We start from the raw sequence: 19,995 nt of genomic DNA, 5'->3' as shown, positions 1-19,995 counted from the left end.
TAAACCTAAGAGGCAAATACCTTATTTCACTCTGTTTAATAGCTGCTACTGCATGTCATTGGGAATGGCTTTGGTTACAGCTGAACATTAACTGGAAACTTAGTGACAGGGATGGGAATCGAGAACCAATTGTTAATCTGTTTGCCTATCGATCTACTTGCACTTGCGCTAAAATCAGCTGATTTCAGTTAATGTGCCAGAGGATCAAAATAATAGCACAGTGGATATGGACATATGGACATTTTCTTGGTGTTGGACTATAGCCTATGGGTTTATATTGTTATAACTGGTAATTATGAGACGATGTGTTTTGGTCATTTTACATAGAAACATTAAAGCAATCTAATGTCTAATGTCTTTGATATACTGCTTAGCGATGGTGGTGACTCTCAAAGCAGAGCCAGAGAGAATCGATAAGGAATAAAATTGATATGTGATATTGATGATGGAATTGGAATCATTAAGTTCTGATCATTCCCATCCCTACTTAGTGAGGCAGAAAATGGTCATCAGTCAAGTTGTCAAAGTGAAACTTGATTGGCCCCCAGGGAACATATGGAGTATAACTGTGTTATAATATATATATATATATATATATATTTAAAAACATTAGAACAATGCTGTTAGCCCAACATCTTTCTGAAAAAGTTAAAACGACAAATTACACCAATACAACGTTTCATGGGATAGCCTCCTTTGAGTCCTAAGGTCATTGTGGCTCTACAAAAGTCTGCCATTGAGCACCGAAACTCTACGAACAGGAGATACGACGATTTTACACCAGTGTTCAATTATTACAAACTTCACAGTAACCTTTTCCACTGATCGCCTTGGGTCAGTCACACAAAAAGCTCTAGTCATAGACAACAAATATGTAGCAGTGGAAATTCACAGTTTCACAGTCTCTTTTTCTTGGAGGCCCCACACTGGTGGTGGTAATCTGTTGTCTGGAAGGTCATCCTGCTATGAGACAGAGAAACAGACTAAAGTTACAGCTGTCGGGTGCCCAGTGATACAGAGGTGAGATATAAACCTCCCCCCAACTCAAATCTCTCTATGTGAAAGACTTCTCACCCCTGTCCTAGGCGTATGTGTGTGTTTGTGTATTCCCTCCAGGTATGTGTGTGATAAGCCATAGCCTGAAGGCCTTCTCCTCAGCTCTTATCTCCCTGACAGACGTTACCCTTGCATGGCTGCGGCCCCAGCAGTCACTCCGAGGGCGCGAAAGCAGGGTTCTCTCTCAGCTTTCTGGAAGTTTTTATCAGATCTTTTTGGCTTTGTTTCTGATTGTCCAGGAAAATAACACACACACACACACACACACAAACATATATATATTTTTGGGAAATTGAGCTCAACTGTAAAATGATTTCAGAGTGGAAATGAAACTCATCTAGATTAAATGACTCCCCGTGTTACTGCCAAGATTCATCTGAGGTGTTAGAAAAACACAAGTGATAGGAGATCAGTAATTACCAAGTCTGAAAGTCACAGTGAAATCATAAATGAATTTTCACATCATGGACATTAATTATACTTGATTACTTCGAGGATATGAACAAACTGCGTTTTGTTGTTGTATTTAAACCTTTTATCCATCTTGTTTTTATTTAAAAATCAAACAATTTTACAACTTCGCTTGAGCAAAACTAAATTTGTTCATACATCACAATGACTCTCAGCTGTCGAACGACCTGGCGGAAAAGATCAGTCACTTTTAAAGACTTTCTGTTTCTGTTCTGCTTTTTCTTGCTGCCTTGTAAAATGTTTTTATTTTATTTAAAGCACTTTAGGACAAGTGCGATCTTCTCGTTAATGCTTCTCTAACATCATATTTTTGTTCTCGGTGAAAAAAAACAAATGATGTAGCATGTGTTATTATTTTAGGCACATCTTGCTCTGGGAGACACATTTCTTAATAGCCACACGCAGACATACCACGCTGTCTTGCAGTGGAGCTCTGACAGCGCTGTTTGTTTTTTTTCTTGCAATTTTGACAGAACCAGTGATAAATCACAGCTGTATGTTTTGAAGCAGACAGGCCAGTCGCAGACAGGTCGTGATAATAATAAGGTAAAAACAAAGAAACTGCAAGGTGCACAAATTTCCACAAACTACTTGGAGAAGAAACAACACCAAGCTAAATCATCCAATAGGGAAATCTCTCTGAAGCTTCAAGACTAAATAAAGCAAGCAAAGGATTTTCTTACAAAATAGTATATGTATTTAATCACTGAATACTGCCACACGTCCCCATCTCAGTCACTCAGTTTTCCAGCTTGGTAAAGCAGTAGGCAATTATCTAGTCCAAGCACAAACCACAACTGAACTTTTCATCCACACCTCCCACAGCTACAAGATGTTCTCTAGGAAGGAGTGTTGTTCTTTTCAACGCTATAGTTTTATACCCTCGGGTGCAAATTAAGTGAAACTGAATCAGCTTAATCAAGGCATGAAGATTAGATAAGATCTTACTAGAAGTCTAAACAGGCAGTCTTTCTCTGTCTGTTACTGCAGCAAGACATCAGCTATACAGGAGGCCCCAAAGAGCTGGAAGGACAGTTTAAGGGTTTAAGTCTTTACTTACTTTACCAAAGCCTGAGATGCATAGTGTATCACATACTACAGAGATGCTCCTCCGTACAGTTACGAGAGCCTCAGATACATGTGGCACTAAAGACAGAGGCTAAAGGTTGGGCATTAACCTTCCACTTTTCTCTCTTCTGAAATAGTTAAATAATTAATCAGTTAATTAATTACAAGTTAATTAATCAACATACTGATCAGCAACAAATTATTGGCAACTTCGATAGTCAGTTCATCTGATGAGGTTTATTTCACTGTGCCTGCCTCGTCTTATTATTCAGTGCACTGATTGCGTTTGGCACAAATGATCGCTCAGGCACCTTTTTAGTGGAGGCATCCCATAATGATGTTCTGAGGGCATTTAAAATCAGAACAAAGAGGCTGTTGTAGGTCAGCAACAATGGACTAGGCTTCCCTCAAATAGCAACTTATCTAATGAGGTTTGTTGCCAACTAATGATTGTTCTGAAAATCCTGTGCAGGTTGTTCCATTTTGCTGCAATCAGCTTCCTAACATGACCTGTAGCTCTATGTCATATTTAAAAAAAACAACAAAAAAACAACAATGGGGATAACACATACCCAAGATTGGTTGCCATATCAACAATGGTTTCACCAGATAAACATGATTAATACGGACTTTCTGCGGAAGATCAGCTAGAAAATCTCTAATCCAATGAGAGAGTCCTGGAGTTACCCCCGAATTTATTAGCTGCTGGAATAAAATGTGTGTCCTCATTGTTAAAAAGGCTGAAGAGCCACAAATAAAGTCCTTGTCTGAGCATCTTCCTTTCTTCGTGTTTCCTGTTATCTTTGTGAGTGATGATGATGATAATGAAGGGAATAAAACCAAGCTATCTGAAGTCTCGCTGGCCACTGAGACTCATGGAAAAGAAAATGTTCAGTATTTTTTTCTTCATTTTCTATTTAACACTACATTTTTACAGGGAGAACAGCACAGTAATTTTGCAGTGCAATGCATCACAGCATTTAAGGCACTAATTTCCAAGGTCGAATAGAAGGGCCTTTAAATCATTATAAAAAGATGTACGACTTTTTTCCAGGCTGCTGTTGAGATTAATGCAAAATTTGTACAGTACTCATCTTTAATATAAAACACTTCATTACAACAATTCCTTTGCTTAACCTGTACCTAATCTTTGAATGTGTGATTCAAACCTATGTGTGATTCATTTAGCTTGTACAGAGGTTAACCCAGGCTTTATGTCATAGAGAGTTGGTGCCAGCATTTTCCCCTATGGCTAGATCGTCTGATTACTTTATGCACAGAGCGCCACGGTCCAATTTGTCTGTGTGTGCATGTGTAAAACATTGTTGTGTATGTGATGTGTCTGCACAGTGAGTATGTATCTTTCCAGTGGACGGCTATCTCACTTGCTGCAGGCGATCCAGGAAATGCTTCTCCACTGGTCCACTCAGATGTGACTGTGTGTATAAATGTGTATATGGGTGTGAATATGAGGGTGTGTGTGTGTGTGTGTGTGTGTGTGTGTGCTGAACAGCAACAACCGCCCCCAGCCCACTGCCAGCTGGACTCCCCCATGAAAGGACTTTTTTGTATGGGGGGGTGTGGGAGGTGGAGTGATGGGCTGAGGGATAGAGGACAGAGGGGGTCACAGCCTCCTGCCAGCTCACTCTTTTCAGACTGGACCAGAAGCCATCAGAGTCCTAGGAGGACTTTCCTGCCACTCTCCTCCTGCTGTTACCTCCGTCTGTACCTCCCCATCACAGCGTCCTCGCCCCAAACACTTGCCTCTATCTCGGTTTCGAGCCCTTTTGCAATCATGCTGTCTTTATTCTACTGCCCACCCCAACTCATACCCCCGCCCCCAAGCCAATCTTTTTTTTTTTTTTCCTGCCAATACCGTCTCCCACTCTCCTCTCTGGGCACGGTGCACTGGGCAGATCCAGCTGGCGCAGTGGCAACCAAGCAAGCCATGCATAGCTGGCATCATGTGCATGTTGACGGATGGGATGCAGGGTGGGGCTGGAGTGTGCGTGTTTAGTTGTGTGTATCAGTCTCTGCGGATATTGGGCGGGGGGATGCTCTACACACTTGACTCTCATCAGCGAAAAACAAAAATCTCGAGCTGTATGACAGTAACATTTATTCCTGAGAGCTTAAGATGGATGAGAGGGAAATGGGCCAGGAGAGTGTGTGCTGTGTGTGGGTGTCCGTGTTTATTACGGCTCTCAAAATGCCTCCAAGTAGTTCAAGCTCTTCTTTCAACTCGTCTTGACCCCCCTTCTTTCCTTCCTTCCTTTCTCCAACCCCTTTTCCCTTTGCCTCACTTCCCTTTCCCCATCATTGTGGTCTTTCTTATACAGTCCATCCAGACTGCATTTAAAACATGAACCTAGCCTATCCAGGCTCATAAAGTAGCATCCTATCAGCGAGAGGTCCCTTTCACATTTCACAAGGGACTATAGTATACGAAATTACAAAAAATAGCATCATTTTGGAATAAGTAAGGCACCAAGCTAACTATCGAGAGCTGAGTTCTTAAAGTGAGAGGTAGTTTAATGTCACAATCAGAAGAAATGCAGGTTTAAATCACTTCAAAATTTCCTTCACTTTCCCAGAATCAAGTCGATCTTTTATATACAGCCAATTCTACCACAATACAGCTCCTCTCCATCCTTCTCCAAGCAACAGAGGCTGTGGGACATCACGACACGTGACGGCTGCTTGACGGCAGCAGAAAAGCGAGACAGCATGATACTTTCATCTACCATTTAGCAGAACAGAGAAAAGATGTTAACAGTTCTCAGCGGGGAAATTAGCAGGGCGTTATGAGCCCGTGTACACAGAGTGCCTGGGATATTAACTGTTACATTATGGGAAGCTGGGGTCTTCCATGCCAAACGGTTTACAACTCATGCTGAGAGACTGGAACTGGCTTCTGCCACAAGTGGCAAGTGGTGAATTTGTAATAATAGAGCACAAGCTGCAGAACAACAATCAGTATCGTTCTGATTTAATAATTTAAAATACATGATGCCTAATAAATTCAACAACAGTCAGTAAAACCTCTACTATAGAAGTGCTGTAGAAGTTCTTTAAATATAGCTATACATATAATCCGCTTGGAGTCACAATGTGAAGTATCTGTATAGCACAGTTTAGCTATATCACAACATACCAAACCACAATTTAATTCATTACGGCTCCAGCCTCCACAGCATTCGATAACTGCGCTGACCTTTGATACGGCCAGCCTCGTTGGTGAAAGGGTCACTTGTAATGATCTCCTTCCTCGACTAAACCTGTAGCCTGAGCTGAACTAATTGGCTCAATAAATGCATGTTGATACGGGTCACTAGAGAGAAATCACAATTTAATGCCAAAAATGTCTCCGCGCAAGGTGTAATTGTTGAATGATTGGACGAGTTTTACCGTGAAGCTGTATAAAATGAAAGGCAAAAAGGAACACCGAGGTTTGTGTTTTTCATAAATACCGGCGGTATAAAAAGGAACACCACTCCAACATATAATTAAGGTGAATATCACACTGTTGCATGATTTCCCTACTGAAAACCACGAGTTGCACATAAAAATGAAAGCACCGGAAGTTAAATCGCTTGATTCAAACCATATCAGACTGACGGTATCATGTTTTGCTCATAGCATGATTAATTAGCTCACTAGAGTCAGTGGTTCAACTCTCGGTGTGTGCTTTCATTAGCCACTCACATGTCGGTGAATCGGTCATTGAGCCGAATGTTTGATGATGATTTTTACAAAGGTGAATCAAATGATCCATTCCTGTTGTAATTCACTACCAGTGGCAGACTGGCCATCTGGAGTGCTGTGAGTTTTCCCGGTAGGGTTCTTTTCGAATTGGGCCAATGCAAAAGAACAGAAATTGAAATATTCACTGGGCCGTGGATCTGATGACAGGCCTGGTGGAGTGAAGAAGACTCATTACAGTTCATGATTCACCTGCTTTCACCACAAATAAGAGCTTATTTGATGTCATTTACAATGCCAATATTCATAAATGCCACAGTGTCTTGAAGGGGCAAAGATTTAATCATAAATTACTTTTATATTTATATAAAGTATTATAAGCATAGAAAGATCACTGAACATGCTCATGCCTGATGGTGTGTTGTTGAGTTTTACTTCAGTTGTACAATTCCTCACAAGCAGTCACGTTGCAGAAAAGGGATGAGAACTAAGCAGTCAAACAAAAAGATGTTTTTTCTGAGTGCTGGACTCAAATTCTATAAGTAAACGTTGCAAAAATGAGAGATTAAGTCGCTTTGTTACTTTATATCATCTAGCTGTTTTGCTGCTGTGGAAAAGAAGCAAACCCTGAAACACCAAGGACACATTTAACCATCTCAAAGTCTGGGCTTAAAACTGTCAGTTCACAACCGGGTGCTGGATGATCTGGCTCCATTTTCTAATTCAATAAATAAAATGTATTAAATAAATTCCACCTTTGTTAAATGCCTTATACACTTACATAATTTAATCAAAGCTTTCAGAAGTAAACAGAAGTAAACACTCTTCCCCAGATAAGCTGTGGCAGTTTTATCATTTATTTGCTTTATCAGATAAATGTTATTGTTGATAACAGGTCTTCCTCTGTGTCATTCTGTCACACTGTAGAAGCTAGATAGGTAGAAAACCTCCAGCAGACGTTAAGGCTTTAGTTTTGGTTTATCAGTGACTGTGACTGCAATTCTAATTCAGTCCTTAATTTAGGTGCTTTAACCTTGATTGGACAGCCGAAGTCATTTATGGGGTTTTGATGAGCTGGTCTAACTCAGAAGCGCAGGACATTTTTTCCTTTCATTGCCAGCTCCTATTGATTATAGTCCAGCAGTTGTAAAGAACGACATTGAAATGAAATGCATTTCAAAGATTTATGTCTGATGCCTGAAAATTCTTGAGCTGATATGTTGGACTATCGTACCTGTGTGGAAACAATGGAATGCGCATTACCAAAAAAAAAAGGGAATTTTCCACGGTGTTTAAGGACACTTTGGCTGTTCTCTGTCAAATTTTTATCAACACGTTGTTGAGTTTTACTTCAGTTGTATAATTCATCACAAGCAGTCACGTTGCAGAAAAGGGAGGAGAACTAAGCAGTCAAACAAAAAGCCTTTTTCTTCTGAGTGCTGGACTCAAATTCTATAAGTAAACATTCCAAAAATGAGAGATTAAGTCGCTTTGTTACTTTATATCATCTAGCTGTTTTGCTGCTGTCGAAAACAGGCAAACCCTGAAACACCAAGGACACATTTAACCATCACAAAGTCTGGGCTTGATGTCAGTTACTTAGAAAGATGAAACATTTGCCTGTCCTCAAAGAGTTTAAAGTGTGTGCGGACAGCGTGAAGGTTTTACTTGTGTCTGTAAAGGATTTTAGAGCGTTAACTCTTATTTTATGTGTATTATGCGTGTGTGTGTGTGTGTGCTAGTAGGGGAAAGTATACCCTCCGTGATACTTTGAGTCAGTCTCAATGCTATGCTTCGAGCAAGAACAGTAGCAGCTTAGCCACTTCTGAACCTCCCACACTCCCAGCGCACCGTCTGGCTACAAAGAATCTTTTTTTCTCAGAGGAAACAATTCCAATCTCCTTCTCCGATTTCCCACGGATTTTCTAAATGTAGTTTTCGCACTCTCTTTTGGCAAGAGTGTATGATTTTTTTTTTCTTTATGTTTTCTCTTCCTTTGTTGTAAAGCTCCACATGGTGATTATGCTAACAAATTCTTCTAAAAAAAAATGTGGAAGGAAGAAAGAAAAACATTTTGACCAGTCAAGCAGTCAGTGTGGAGTGCACTGTGGAAACACACACACACACACACACACACACACACACACACACACACACACACACACACACACACACACACACACACACAGTGATTAAAATGACACTAACAAGATTTGAGGCCTGCCCGCTGACGTGCAATGAGGCATTTCAACAACCAGACTTGTTCCTGGGTTTGTGCTTGCGTGCTTGTGAGTTTAAAGGTGTGTGCATGTGTGTAGGATTCGTATATTGAAGCATCAGAAGGCGGGGGGGGGGTAGAAGAAGAAACTGTGACCGAAAGTCGTGGCAACAGTGACCAAATCATCTCACTGGTAAATGTCAAAAGTCAAGACCCAGCAGAAAGATCAAGACTGCATGCAGACACAACCATTATACTGTTACCAGAAGGAGAAATTCAAAGGTGAAAGAGGAAAGAAAATGTGAACGACTCAGTTCCCTTGTTTAGTAAGTGTTAGTCAAAAAAAATGCAATGAAAGGAAAAGGTAAGAAAAAACAAAACAAAAAAAGAAAAACAAGAAGAAAAGCAAACCTGGGCAAACTGGCTCACACCAACTTGAACCCCTTGAAAGAATCTGGGAATCGTCCAACAATCCCAGCACCGCTGCATCCACTGCAGGGCCAAAACTCTTGTAGAAGGGCCTATCATACACCACAATTCACTTTGAATTTGCATCCAGCAGAGCTACAGATTCCCGCTGCAGTGTAGCCGTGCAAAGTTCAGCTTCAAGAGAGTGCTTTCGATCGGAGGTTATAAACACCGGCCCTTGTCTTGCATTTTGGCCCTGCTGTGGGGAAAGGGTCAATCAAAGGCCTCCACTGTGCCTCGCTAAAATTTGGCCAGTGAGGAGGAAAACATTAAAAAAAACAATCCGATGTGAAGACTGAGAGAGATCAGCATCCCTGCAGCTCTCAGATCAGCTCTGATCCCAGAATGTGTGCATGGGTGAGAGAGAAATGTATGTTTCTGTGCATGCATGTCTGCAAGTGTATCCATCCACCGGAAGAGGCGTATGAGACTATATGTGCATGCATATGTGCACTGGGACAATGTGGAATATTGTCAGGGAACTAGCATGGCTCACAGTGTGTGTGTGTGTGTGTGTGTATGTGAGTGTATGTGTGTGCAAGCAGTGATCACATGCTGTTTGCTGTATTCCTGCTGGGTGTGATGGAGTATTGTGTTGGGTCACCAGTGTGTATTCATCATATTGACTGGTAAATATACATGGATTTCCATTTCATTTGTGCAAACGTCCACACATATACAAGGCGTGTGTGCTTGTTTGTGTGTGTGTTGTCACTGTGTTAATAGACTCACCAATGACAACAGTGGTGATTTGGTTCCTGCTGGACCCGAGCCGATTCTTGACCTCACAGATGAAGGTGGTGTTGACAGCATCATCCACCTTCCTCACTGTCAGCTTGTTGCCCTCCACCGCCACTGTTTCTGGCAAAGGACCAGAAGCCCTGTTGATGGGGAAAAGATGAGAAGGAAGGCGAAGCAGGGAGGACATAAAAGTGAGGTCGTGAGTACAGGTTTTTGGTGAGATCACAAAGGATCAGAGCAGAGAGGAATGGAACAAAGTAATGGAGAAGTAAAGCAGGAGAAGTAAGTCATTGTGTAAATCAGAGATAACAAGAAAAGACGAGACGAGACGGTGGGGACGAAAAGGAAGCAGTGACGAGGTCATATATTTGGAGAAATTGGATAAATAAGATGAGGGGGAAAATTGAAAAGACAAAATCATGAAAGAAAGAAGGAGAAAAAATGGGAAAAGACAGAAAATGTGGTTTGAGGAACATGGTTTGTTGCTGCAATATTCAAAGATGGCAGTAATGTGTGAAAAATCATGCGAACAGCCATTCTGTCTCTCTGCTCAATATTCATAAAGAGAAAGCAAGCCATCTGTCCATCAGAACGACTTTTTTTTCTTTTTTTAAAAAACACAAATGCATTTGAATGTCTACTTAAAAAAAAATCTTTTGCCAAAGCATGGCAAAGAAACATCCTCTGCCAAGGCCAGTGCCCCAGTTTTGTGATTTTAATGAAAAAGTTCCAGATCTGTATGTAATTTAGTGGGTTTTTCCTTTGCCCATATTCTTCCTCTCGGAGAAGTTTCTGTGTAATGTTGCTGATAAACAACCAGGCAAACAGGCCTTCAAAAAACCGCACCTGTCTCATACACCTGGCTCACCATTTGCCCTTAACTACCATTACAGCGAAAAAGAAGATTGTCAGGCACATTTCTGCAGGGATTACAACTAAAACCCAATTTACAAGAAGGTCAGGAGTAAAATGTAAATAAAAGCAGAAGGCAATAAGACAAAAAGCATCCCAGATATCCTGATGGATTAAGTGTGACTCTTACGCAGTCCAGGTGATTGTTGTGGGCTCGGGGTTGGCGTTAGCCAGGCAGACCAGCGTGGCATCAGAACGGCCAACGTACCAGTTGTGGTCGTATCCCTCAATGGACACAGAGGGTAGATCTGAAACACAGAAAAGAGTCACAATAACTTTGAATTTAATCATTTAAATTACAGAAAAATGTTGGAAAATAGCAACAGCTCTAAAGTCTTGCATCAGTTTCATGCTCTCAAACAAACAAAAACCAAGTTGAGATTTAATCCTCATGTATCCAGAGGGCATTAAAAAAAAACAAAAGACAAGGTAATCTTAGCACAAAGAAGGCTGTGTGTGTGTGGAAATTTCAAAAAAGCCTTCCTTGTGGCTTTCTTTCCCTTCAGGTTTGAAAAAGAAAAGCAAGTGAGAGGACTATAGGTGTGAGGAGAGGACAGTGTGTCAGTGAGAGTAAGAAGAAGCAGGACAGGATGGTAAGTGTGTGGTGTGATGTGTGTGTTCCTCCTAGAGTGCGCTGACCTATAAAAGCTGATCTGAGTTACACAGTAGACAGGAGACATGATCCTTCACACCATCACTAAACTAACACAAACACAGCGAGGAATCACGCTGTGTGAGCATGCCTGCTGCAGGTCTCCTATCTCTGCGAGCACCAATTTTAAGTACAAGGACATGTTTTTCCACTCCTCACTAACGGCTACTTCTACTTGAAGGTTACTTTGAATTAAGCTTAAGTTGGGATTTCAAACAGATGAATGAGTGTCCCCTCAAAAGAACTACATGTGCATGACATGCACACACACATAAAGTACACACAAACAGGGCACGATGGAAAAAGTTCCTCGACTCCATAAAAAGCATAAACCTTGTTTGATGAAATTTGACCTCTATTTCCTGAACTGAATAAGCGGAAGAAACACTGATGGATCCCCTTCAACAGAGTGCTCCTGCTTATTTAGGTCGCCTGAAAGTTTTGTTGTGACCACTTGCACATACCCATCAGCTGAAAGTGTCCCATGCAACAAAGGCAACCCCTAAACCTGAATTTCATTTCAGCCAGAGGATTAAGTTACAGGTAGCCAAACCTGGGAAGTAAAGTCAGTGAAAAGTGACAATTGCTATTTGAACCCAACACTTTTTTTATCAGCAGTAATCTTCAAAACTTTATGCAGACATAATAAATGCTATGATAAAAATCACAGACACTTGCAAGTGATCAGTACAGGACTTCCACAGATATACATATCTGGAGGTGTTTTTGCTTTTTATTTAAGAAAATGCAATTGCATCTTGTAGATACTAAATCTGGGCACGTGCATACAGTACATACTGACATGTACACTTCTTGAAAGGTAGTTAAGATAATTTAAAAGCTTGACTTGCAGCCATATCACCGTGAATGTCACAGAACAGTCAGGGGTCTTGTCCTCGTAAGACAAGTGCATGTAAGAACAACATTTCTCTCAACAACATTTGACATGCACGCTTTGATTGTGTGTGGATGCCACCTAAAATTTAGAGATTATAAAACCAAGCCGAAAGAAGACAATCTGTTCCATCTTTGCAGTAACCAACAGCAAGGTCACACCGTTGAGACGGTGCTGGCGGCATCCCTAAATCTCTTGAAAGCCACGCTGAACCTGTGTAATATTTTAATCCCATGCAAATTAGAATGGAATTTAATGGATTCATTTAAAGCAGTGTGTGTGTGTGTGTGTGTGTGTGTGTGTGTGTGTGTGTGTGTGTGTGTGTGTGTGTGTGTGTGTGTGTGTGTGTGTGTGTGCTTATTTGTGTGCAAAATGTGTGTTTGTGATTTTTTTCTATGCACCTGAGGGCCAAAAGACCTAAAAGGACAAATTAAAGAAAATTCTTTGGGGGCATTTTCTTCATCTTACTTCTTAAGCGCTCTCTGTAAAGTTTGGGTTTACTGCAGATTGAACATTCTGAGTTTCCATACGCATCTGCTTCATCTGTCCTCATATTGCATGTAATTAAAGATTTCTAAGTGCATGCATTTGTCATAATCTGCTGATAAATTAACAACTAAGGAGAACCAGCAATGAACGCAGAGCCCATTAAGGGTGCTACAATTAATAGTGCACAAAATCCTGCAGTTTTATAGCTAATCAGCAAAGGATTACACTCCAAAACAGGATATAAGCAACAGGCTGCTGGATGCGTTAGTTGCTAACCAAGGATCTTGTGGTACAGTTAGATATACCGAATAAACCAACCTTGGCTGAGTTTGCTTTTGGCTGGTTTTAAGCTCATTACCTCAGTTATTCAGCAAAGAGTTCCAGCAGTGGACTGCAACATGATATACCACTGTAATTTAATCAATTCCAAGTACACAAATACTGTCAGCGAAAACTTGTCCTTGTTAGATCATGATGTGCATTCACGAGGCAGTTCGCAGTCTATCTGCGTACATTTGCACCACTATCCCAAACGTGTTGTCACATATTCTGCAGGTTTGCTATACTATTTCGACAATGGCAATGTAAGATATAGCAAAATACTCTTATTTGTTTATTTTCCCTAGAAAATTACTGTTTAGTCAACTTTATTTCAATTGCAATTTTTCCCCTTGTTGTTCCCACCAGTGGGGCCCTGCCGTGAATTCAAGTAACACTGCATTACAGAAACAGTATATAATGCCTCTCAGTTAGTGGTAAAGCACTTGCAAGTGACTGTGAAAGTTAAGGGCTCCAGGTTCTTTGAAAAGCACTGATCTGTGTCTGAAATTGCATGCACTTTCAAGTTATTTAAAACTTTAGTTGGTCTTGTGATCATTGAAATAAAGTACCCCGTTAGGGAATACAATTCTAAGTGCTTTGTTCAAGAGTGTATATGTGTGTGTGTCTTCCTTACACTCCACAGATAGCTTGATAGGGTAAACCCAAGGCTGCTTCTGTGTCTTCTGGTTGACTCTGCAGATCACTTCCCTGCCGTTGTCTGCCGGTGTAGGGACCAGCCGATACTCGCTGCGTACCGTCACCGTGCCGTCTGGCCCGCTCGTGGTGCTGGTCGAATGATTGCCTCCCACTGGCGCCAACCACTCGATCGTGGCTGCTGGTTTGGCGTCCGCTGCCTCACACCGGGCTACCACCACCGACTTGGTGCCAGCTTGGACAGTCACACCATTGGCCGAATTCTTGGGCTTGGCTGGGGGGATGATAGATAAGAAAGACAAGGCGGGGAGTTAAGTAGGAGAGTCCAAGACAGAAGGCACGGAGAGGGAAACAGAGAGAAAAGAAAAGTGGCAGTGCAGGGAGAAAGATAAAAGAAGGGCGGTGAATGGAAAGGGACATCAAACTAGAGGCCCAGGGAGAGAAGAAGAGGGAGGAGGGCAGGGAAAGCATAAGAGGAGGAGGTGGTTCAGTTTGTTGTGCATATATACTGTGGCGGCATCCTACTGTGGCTGTAATGAAATACCGAGAGAAGCAGGAGGCCCTCTGGTGTGACTCTGGGCCAGTCCACTTCATAGGGACAGAAAGAGGAAATACACATAGATCCGTAAAACCGCATACACCAGCCAATGCAAGTGTTATAAAGAATCATGATGTTTATACCATGATATGATATGAAAACCGTGTGAAAATGGTCAATTTTATTTGGATAAAACAGTCAGTTTTGAGTTACTGTCACCAAAAATTGCTTTGCTGGTAATTCCCAATTGAATTGAAGCCGAAATCATACTAGTAGTTTCAACAGCAAAATGCACGAAATTGCTTTCCATCTTTGTAATGTTAGGTTTGTCAAACTGTATAGAACTTCTAGAAAGTGCCAATTTTCTACGAAAACGTCCTCCCCTTCTTAGAACAAACTGCTACACTATCAATCTATCAGCAAATGTCACCGAATTCCATTATTTTGTGATGTCAAGTCTTGAAATTTCCTTGTTTTGTTACACCCACTCACCTCAAACATGCATCATTTTGCACTGCACAATATGATTTCATAAATTCCACCCAAACGCCTTTAAATCTGTTTTATGTGTCTGTAGGCTATGCAGAGAGACGGTAATGGACATGCTGAAATTGAAAGATTTTTCATATCAAGAAAAAGTGAGGCAGTTACCAAAAACAGCGTATCGCCTCCTGATTCACTGAGGCTTCTGTTTTGTCTGTCCTCGTCGGTGGATTTCTTTTCATTAAATGGCTCAAGAAAGAAGTCCTTCACTCTAAGGACAGACAAAATCTTTATCTCTGCTGCAGCTATACTCTAAATTTTAAAAAGTGCCATTTGGTGCCTTAATGTTATAAACAACCAAATATCCATGAGAATAAAAATACAAGGTACTATTAACTTGCAAAACAAACTTTAGCCTTTCCAACAGTGGTAAATGCTTTCCATTAATACTTAATTTTAATTTGTTTTAATGCACCCATTAAAGGTGTTAATTTCAGAGCTTGGTAAGACCAGCACTTAAAATAATAATGAAGTTGTATAAATTCACGTCGCACTTTGATTTGTTCACAGGTATAAAGTGCAGCACAATGTTTCACATTAAATTCAGCTCCTATGACATGTATGTAACGACAGCGAGCAGTCTGACGGCGCTGACCTTAAAAAGAAAATACATAGTAAGTCATCGTAACTGGCTATTTTTTCCCCACTTTATTTCATGTTCTTTCTCAAAGTTTAAACTTTGTGTGTAAAGTAAGAATCTAGAATGCACAGCATCAGTAGTTGAACAGTTAAGATATTTTTCCTCCTTTTCTGCCTCTTTACAAATTAGTTTGAAATGTAATCATGGTTATTAAACTAGCTGTGAATAAATATGCCTTCAATGAAGATGTCAGTTTTATTAGTTTCTAGTCCACCAGAATCCTCTGAGGTTTTAACCAGAAACTGTCATTATCACTGACAAGGGAACATGTCCACCTAAATCATGGAGAGCATTCTGGACATGCTGTGCTCCATGTAAATACCAGATTGGCTGTCACTTCCCAACTATCCTGTGCACATTTGCGGTGCTGGAGCATAACCAGCAGATTCTGGCAAACCCACTACCTTTGTCTCTGTTTTTGCTTTTGTTAACCTCATTTTTTTTTCTTTAATTCTGCTCAATGCCTCACTTACATATGGATAGACAACACTGCTTCAGTCAAAATGGCTACTGTCAGTCAACTTGTTCACGACGAGTGTTACATTAAAATAGCACAGAGCAGCCACAGAAATGTGTAGTGGGCTACTGTCCAAGTACTCATGAAACCTAGCAGTGTGGGTAGTGTGTAACTGTGAGGAGGATTGCATCTAATGTGCATTTCTTTCAATTTTGAAATAAATCCCCTCAAATTAAAGCATTTTATGTAGCATCCAGAATCTTAAATGGAATTTGGTGAACCACCAGTCTTGAAGAACAAAAACAGATTTGTTTGCAGGTTAAACTATAGAATAAAAATATGTATCTGGAATCATTTATGGACAAATGCTTCCACTAGCAGCTGAACACAGAAGCATTGTTGTTTCCATTTACTTACTCTTGGTTACAAGGTACAGTATCTGCTGGCTATGCTTGCAGTGCCCACTTCAACCTCAAGGACCACGTGTTTTGGAAAAAACGAATGAACTCACTTTCTTTAAACGAGCCTGTCAATCACTGCTAATTAGACATCATTATCTTGCTGCTGCCTCTGGGCATTTCCAAGATTTTTTAAATGGGTGCCAAAAGGGGAGACCATGAACATGCTCATGTGCAGCCTTGTGTGTCATTACAGATTTATTATGTGAAAAGTTCTGTTGCACGAGATTTTAAACATAATTCTGTGTTGGATAATTGTTTTGCAAAGTGTTTAGACTTTTAACTTAATTAAAACTTAAGTACTTAAGCAGCTTAATAATGCACAGTATAATTAATATATATTTAAACTATCCAAAATAAATGTAGTCAATATGCAGAATGACACTTTCCAGATTCATGTACATAATATTATTGTCTCATAATATGGATTTATTGATCTGTATATCTGTTATGTTGCAGTTGTTGATGATTTTAATTACCTACATATATTAAGGGAGTTATAAAAGAGAAATAAAACAGATTAAAGATTAAAAGCTGAAAGCAGGGTAACATAAAAATATTTAACTCAATGACAAGTACATTAAACCTCAGTAAAGGACATGAGTAACTGAACTGTTGCATTCCTTCTGGTCCTATCCAGGCTCTCATAACGATGGTGGGGATTCTCAGATTAACATTACTCCAGTCCAGTGGCTTTGTTGAGGGCCACCGAGGGAAGCCAATTAGATTTGGTCAGGGGGCACTGGGGGAATGGGGGAACACTCCCTGCCTCCCTTTTGGACTGCCTTTGTGTCGTAAGGCCTGCATCACCTCTTTGACGAGAACACAGTTGTGTGTCGTTATAACTTTCTTTCTCCTCTATGTTTCTGTTCTAGCTGCTCACTGATGATTGACTGAGGCCAGCTCTGTCTGTCTATCATCCTTAGCATCTAATCCAGTTTCACCTCCCTCTTTATGTTCCAGCCCTTAAAGTCAGTCATAACAACATAATTACACATCAAGGCTCCATGCTACTACGCAGATTGGTACTTGTTTCAAGCGTAGATAGCTCAATTATCTGGAGTTTTTTTTATGGTAGACAGACAGACACTCATTTAGATTCTTCTTCTTATATTTCTCTACTCTTATTATGACACTTTGTAGTCTTAATCATCATACAGATGAGTCTGTTAGCTTTGACAGGTTTATTTTAATTGACTTCAAATTTAATAACAAGAAAATCTAACGTAAGCCAAAATTAGCATCACATATTACATACTTGCACATTTTTTTCTGAAACCTGAAAATCATATAGAAGAAGAAACAAAAGGAAGGAAAAACGAGCAGAGATAAAGTGAGACAAGAGAGGTGAGGGAGAAACTGGAGGAAACAGAAGCCAACAGAGGAAAGAGACAGAAAGAGACTGACCGGGCAGAGAGTAAAGCAGGATGGCAGAAAGGGGTTCGGATTGATCTAGCAGCTTAGACGAGTCAGGAGTATCCGTCCCTGATGTGTTTCGTGACACTGCATTCAATTGAGCCTGTTGCTACTCCTCACATCAGTCTGAGGCGAGTACAGAGCAATTAGAAGGCAAGCGGGAAGCCATGCTAACAGAGTTAACAAACGCTGCAGCCCCAACACCCATCCTTATCACAGACCTCCGAACACGTCACCACCCCCCGGCGGTAATATCAAAAGGCTGAATGTCGGAAATTGACAGGGAGAAAGGAAAAATGCATTAAAATAATGTTTCCAAACACAGTTAACTGCATGAGGTGTTTGGTCTATAAAACCAAGCACTTAGAAAGAAATGTGTTCAAAAGGTGAACGCATCATACTCCCCACATGCTTCATCTTAAGTGTTCCAATTGCATTTTAATTAGTGTTTTGACCAAAGACTTTGGTAATCATAACAAAAGCATTGCAGTTAAAAACTTTTCTAAACTCTCCCAAAGCAGCAAATTTATTTGCCCTCTAGAAACAATTAGATTTCAGAGCAACACATTTTCAGAAGAGGCCATTTTCTCGCCTTCCTTTATATAAAGATTTGTTGTGAAGCCGTCACTGTACCGATAGAGATTCTCATCACTGTTCGGCAGGGATGACACCTACCCTAACTTGAACCCATGACTTCTCTAAGATTGTCTCTTCACAGAAGAAGGCCTCTCACTGGAAGGTTGCCAGACTGAATCATAAACACGATGGGGCTATCTGCCAAACGCAAAGATTTGAGAGTGTGAAGCCAACTGTTGCTGAATTAAGGTGGCATTCGGGTAAGACAGCTGACATCTGTCATAGTGGCAGAGCTTGTGTTGAAACCAACCAAGCACCAGAAAGCAAATTAGTGAAGCCAAGTACTGACCTATATTACTGCTTATATTTGGAGATTGAAGATTCCACCATAGAAACATACGTATGGAACCATAACAGTTTGATTATGAGAGTAATATTCAAATTGTGTAGATCAGATTAGAAGTGGTTTTAGTTTATACTTCATACATCTTTGAAACCACGATTATGGAACCTGTCCTAATCTAATTTTCTAAAAACTTTCAGAAGTTCACATATGAAAATTACTACATCCAATCTTCATATTTTACAACAGTAGACAGCACTATGTACCTAATGGCTCAGTCACACCACAGTAAAAGCAGGACAACATCCTCTATAAGAGTAGGAAAAACAGGTGGTTGCCACATGACTGTATTGGTGATGCTTTACATTTGGCAACTGGTTGCCAATAGTTGTGGTGACCAACTCAACTAAACCTCAACCTCTGGGTGACCATTTTCAACCATAAGGTGACTGTCAGTTACCTGATAGGAGGTAACCTGCCTCCAAACAGTGACTCTCGGTAAAGTTTTGCAAAAAACCGCTGTCTAATTTATGAATGCATGAGAGATTGCCAACACACTGCGATCAATCTGAGTCAGTGACTGAGTGCAACTTGTCTGTGATGCAACTCTTTGCAATTGGACAGTCTACTCAGCTGGCTGGCAACTTGCTGGATTCTTCTTATTTTTCAAAATAAAAGCAAGCTTGCTGAATATATAGCATTTTGCAGTTAAATAAAACACTTACCGCAACTACCACGTTATTCATAGAGGAATGTCTGAGCTTATGTTTCAGATCTACGAGGTTCTGGATGAACTCTAAATGTAAGCAGTAAATGTGATTTTGTGCATCAGAAATTTCCGCTGATTTATCAAAGACACAACAGAACGCATATAATTGCCATGTTTGAAGCAACTATTTCAAAGGCAATGAGATGGTAATATCATTGCACATTGTTACAACAACTTTGGTTGTGCTGCAGTCTTTAGTGTGACTGTAGCATGTAGCTTGAGACTCCACACCGCGTTCGCTAGTTGATCTGACCACTTTTATGCATGTGACGCTTAACTGCAGCTTTTTAGCCTTTCAACCACTTCCAATGGAGATTTTAATATAAGCTACTATAACAAAATAACACAGAAACAGAGCCAGGAGAACATATTGAGCAGCACTGCCTGGTGGTATCCAAGTTTCCTCTGTGTCTCCTTCTTTAAAAACAGATTTATTCAGTGCCGTGCCCTGATGAAGGGCAGACAAGTGATGTAATTTTTTATTTTCTACTCTGCTGCATACATTAGCCGGAAATCAATAAAGGCTTCTGGATCTTGTTAAATTTTTGGAATTCATGTCTCATCGGCTGCCCAGGTTTGTAAACACCTTGCCTTGCCACACTGCTGCT

General features: G+C 40.6%; 1 protein-coding gene across 2 annotated transcripts in view; it reads right to left on the bottom strand.

Moving 5' to 3' along the window:
* The window catches only part of pvrl2l (PVR cell adhesion molecule related 2 like), a 315,269-nt gene that overhangs the window by 159,125 nt on the left and 136,149 nt on the right, over positions 1-19,995 (bottom strand). For both annotated transcript variants that reach the window (XM_040020159.1, XM_040020160.1), the window contains exons 4-6: positions 13,628-13,921; positions 10,767-10,884; positions 9,716-9,864 (exon numbers count right to left, since the gene is read on the bottom strand). In XM_040020159.1, the coding sequence (XP_039876093.1) occupies positions 9,716-9,864; positions 10,767-10,884; positions 13,628-13,921 (561 nt within the window). The remainder of the gene's footprint in view (positions 1-9,715; positions 9,865-10,766; positions 10,885-13,627; positions 13,922-19,995) is intronic.

The sequence above is a fragment of the Simochromis diagramma genome, unplaced genomic scaffold, assembly GCF_900408965.1.
Source record: "Simochromis diagramma unplaced genomic scaffold, fSimDia1.1 OVJJ01000753.1, whole genome shotgun sequence".
Taxonomy (NCBI): Eukaryota; Metazoa; Chordata; class Actinopteri; order Cichliformes; family Cichlidae; genus Simochromis; species Simochromis diagramma.
This window is presented reverse-complemented; position numbering and strand designations above follow the sequence as displayed.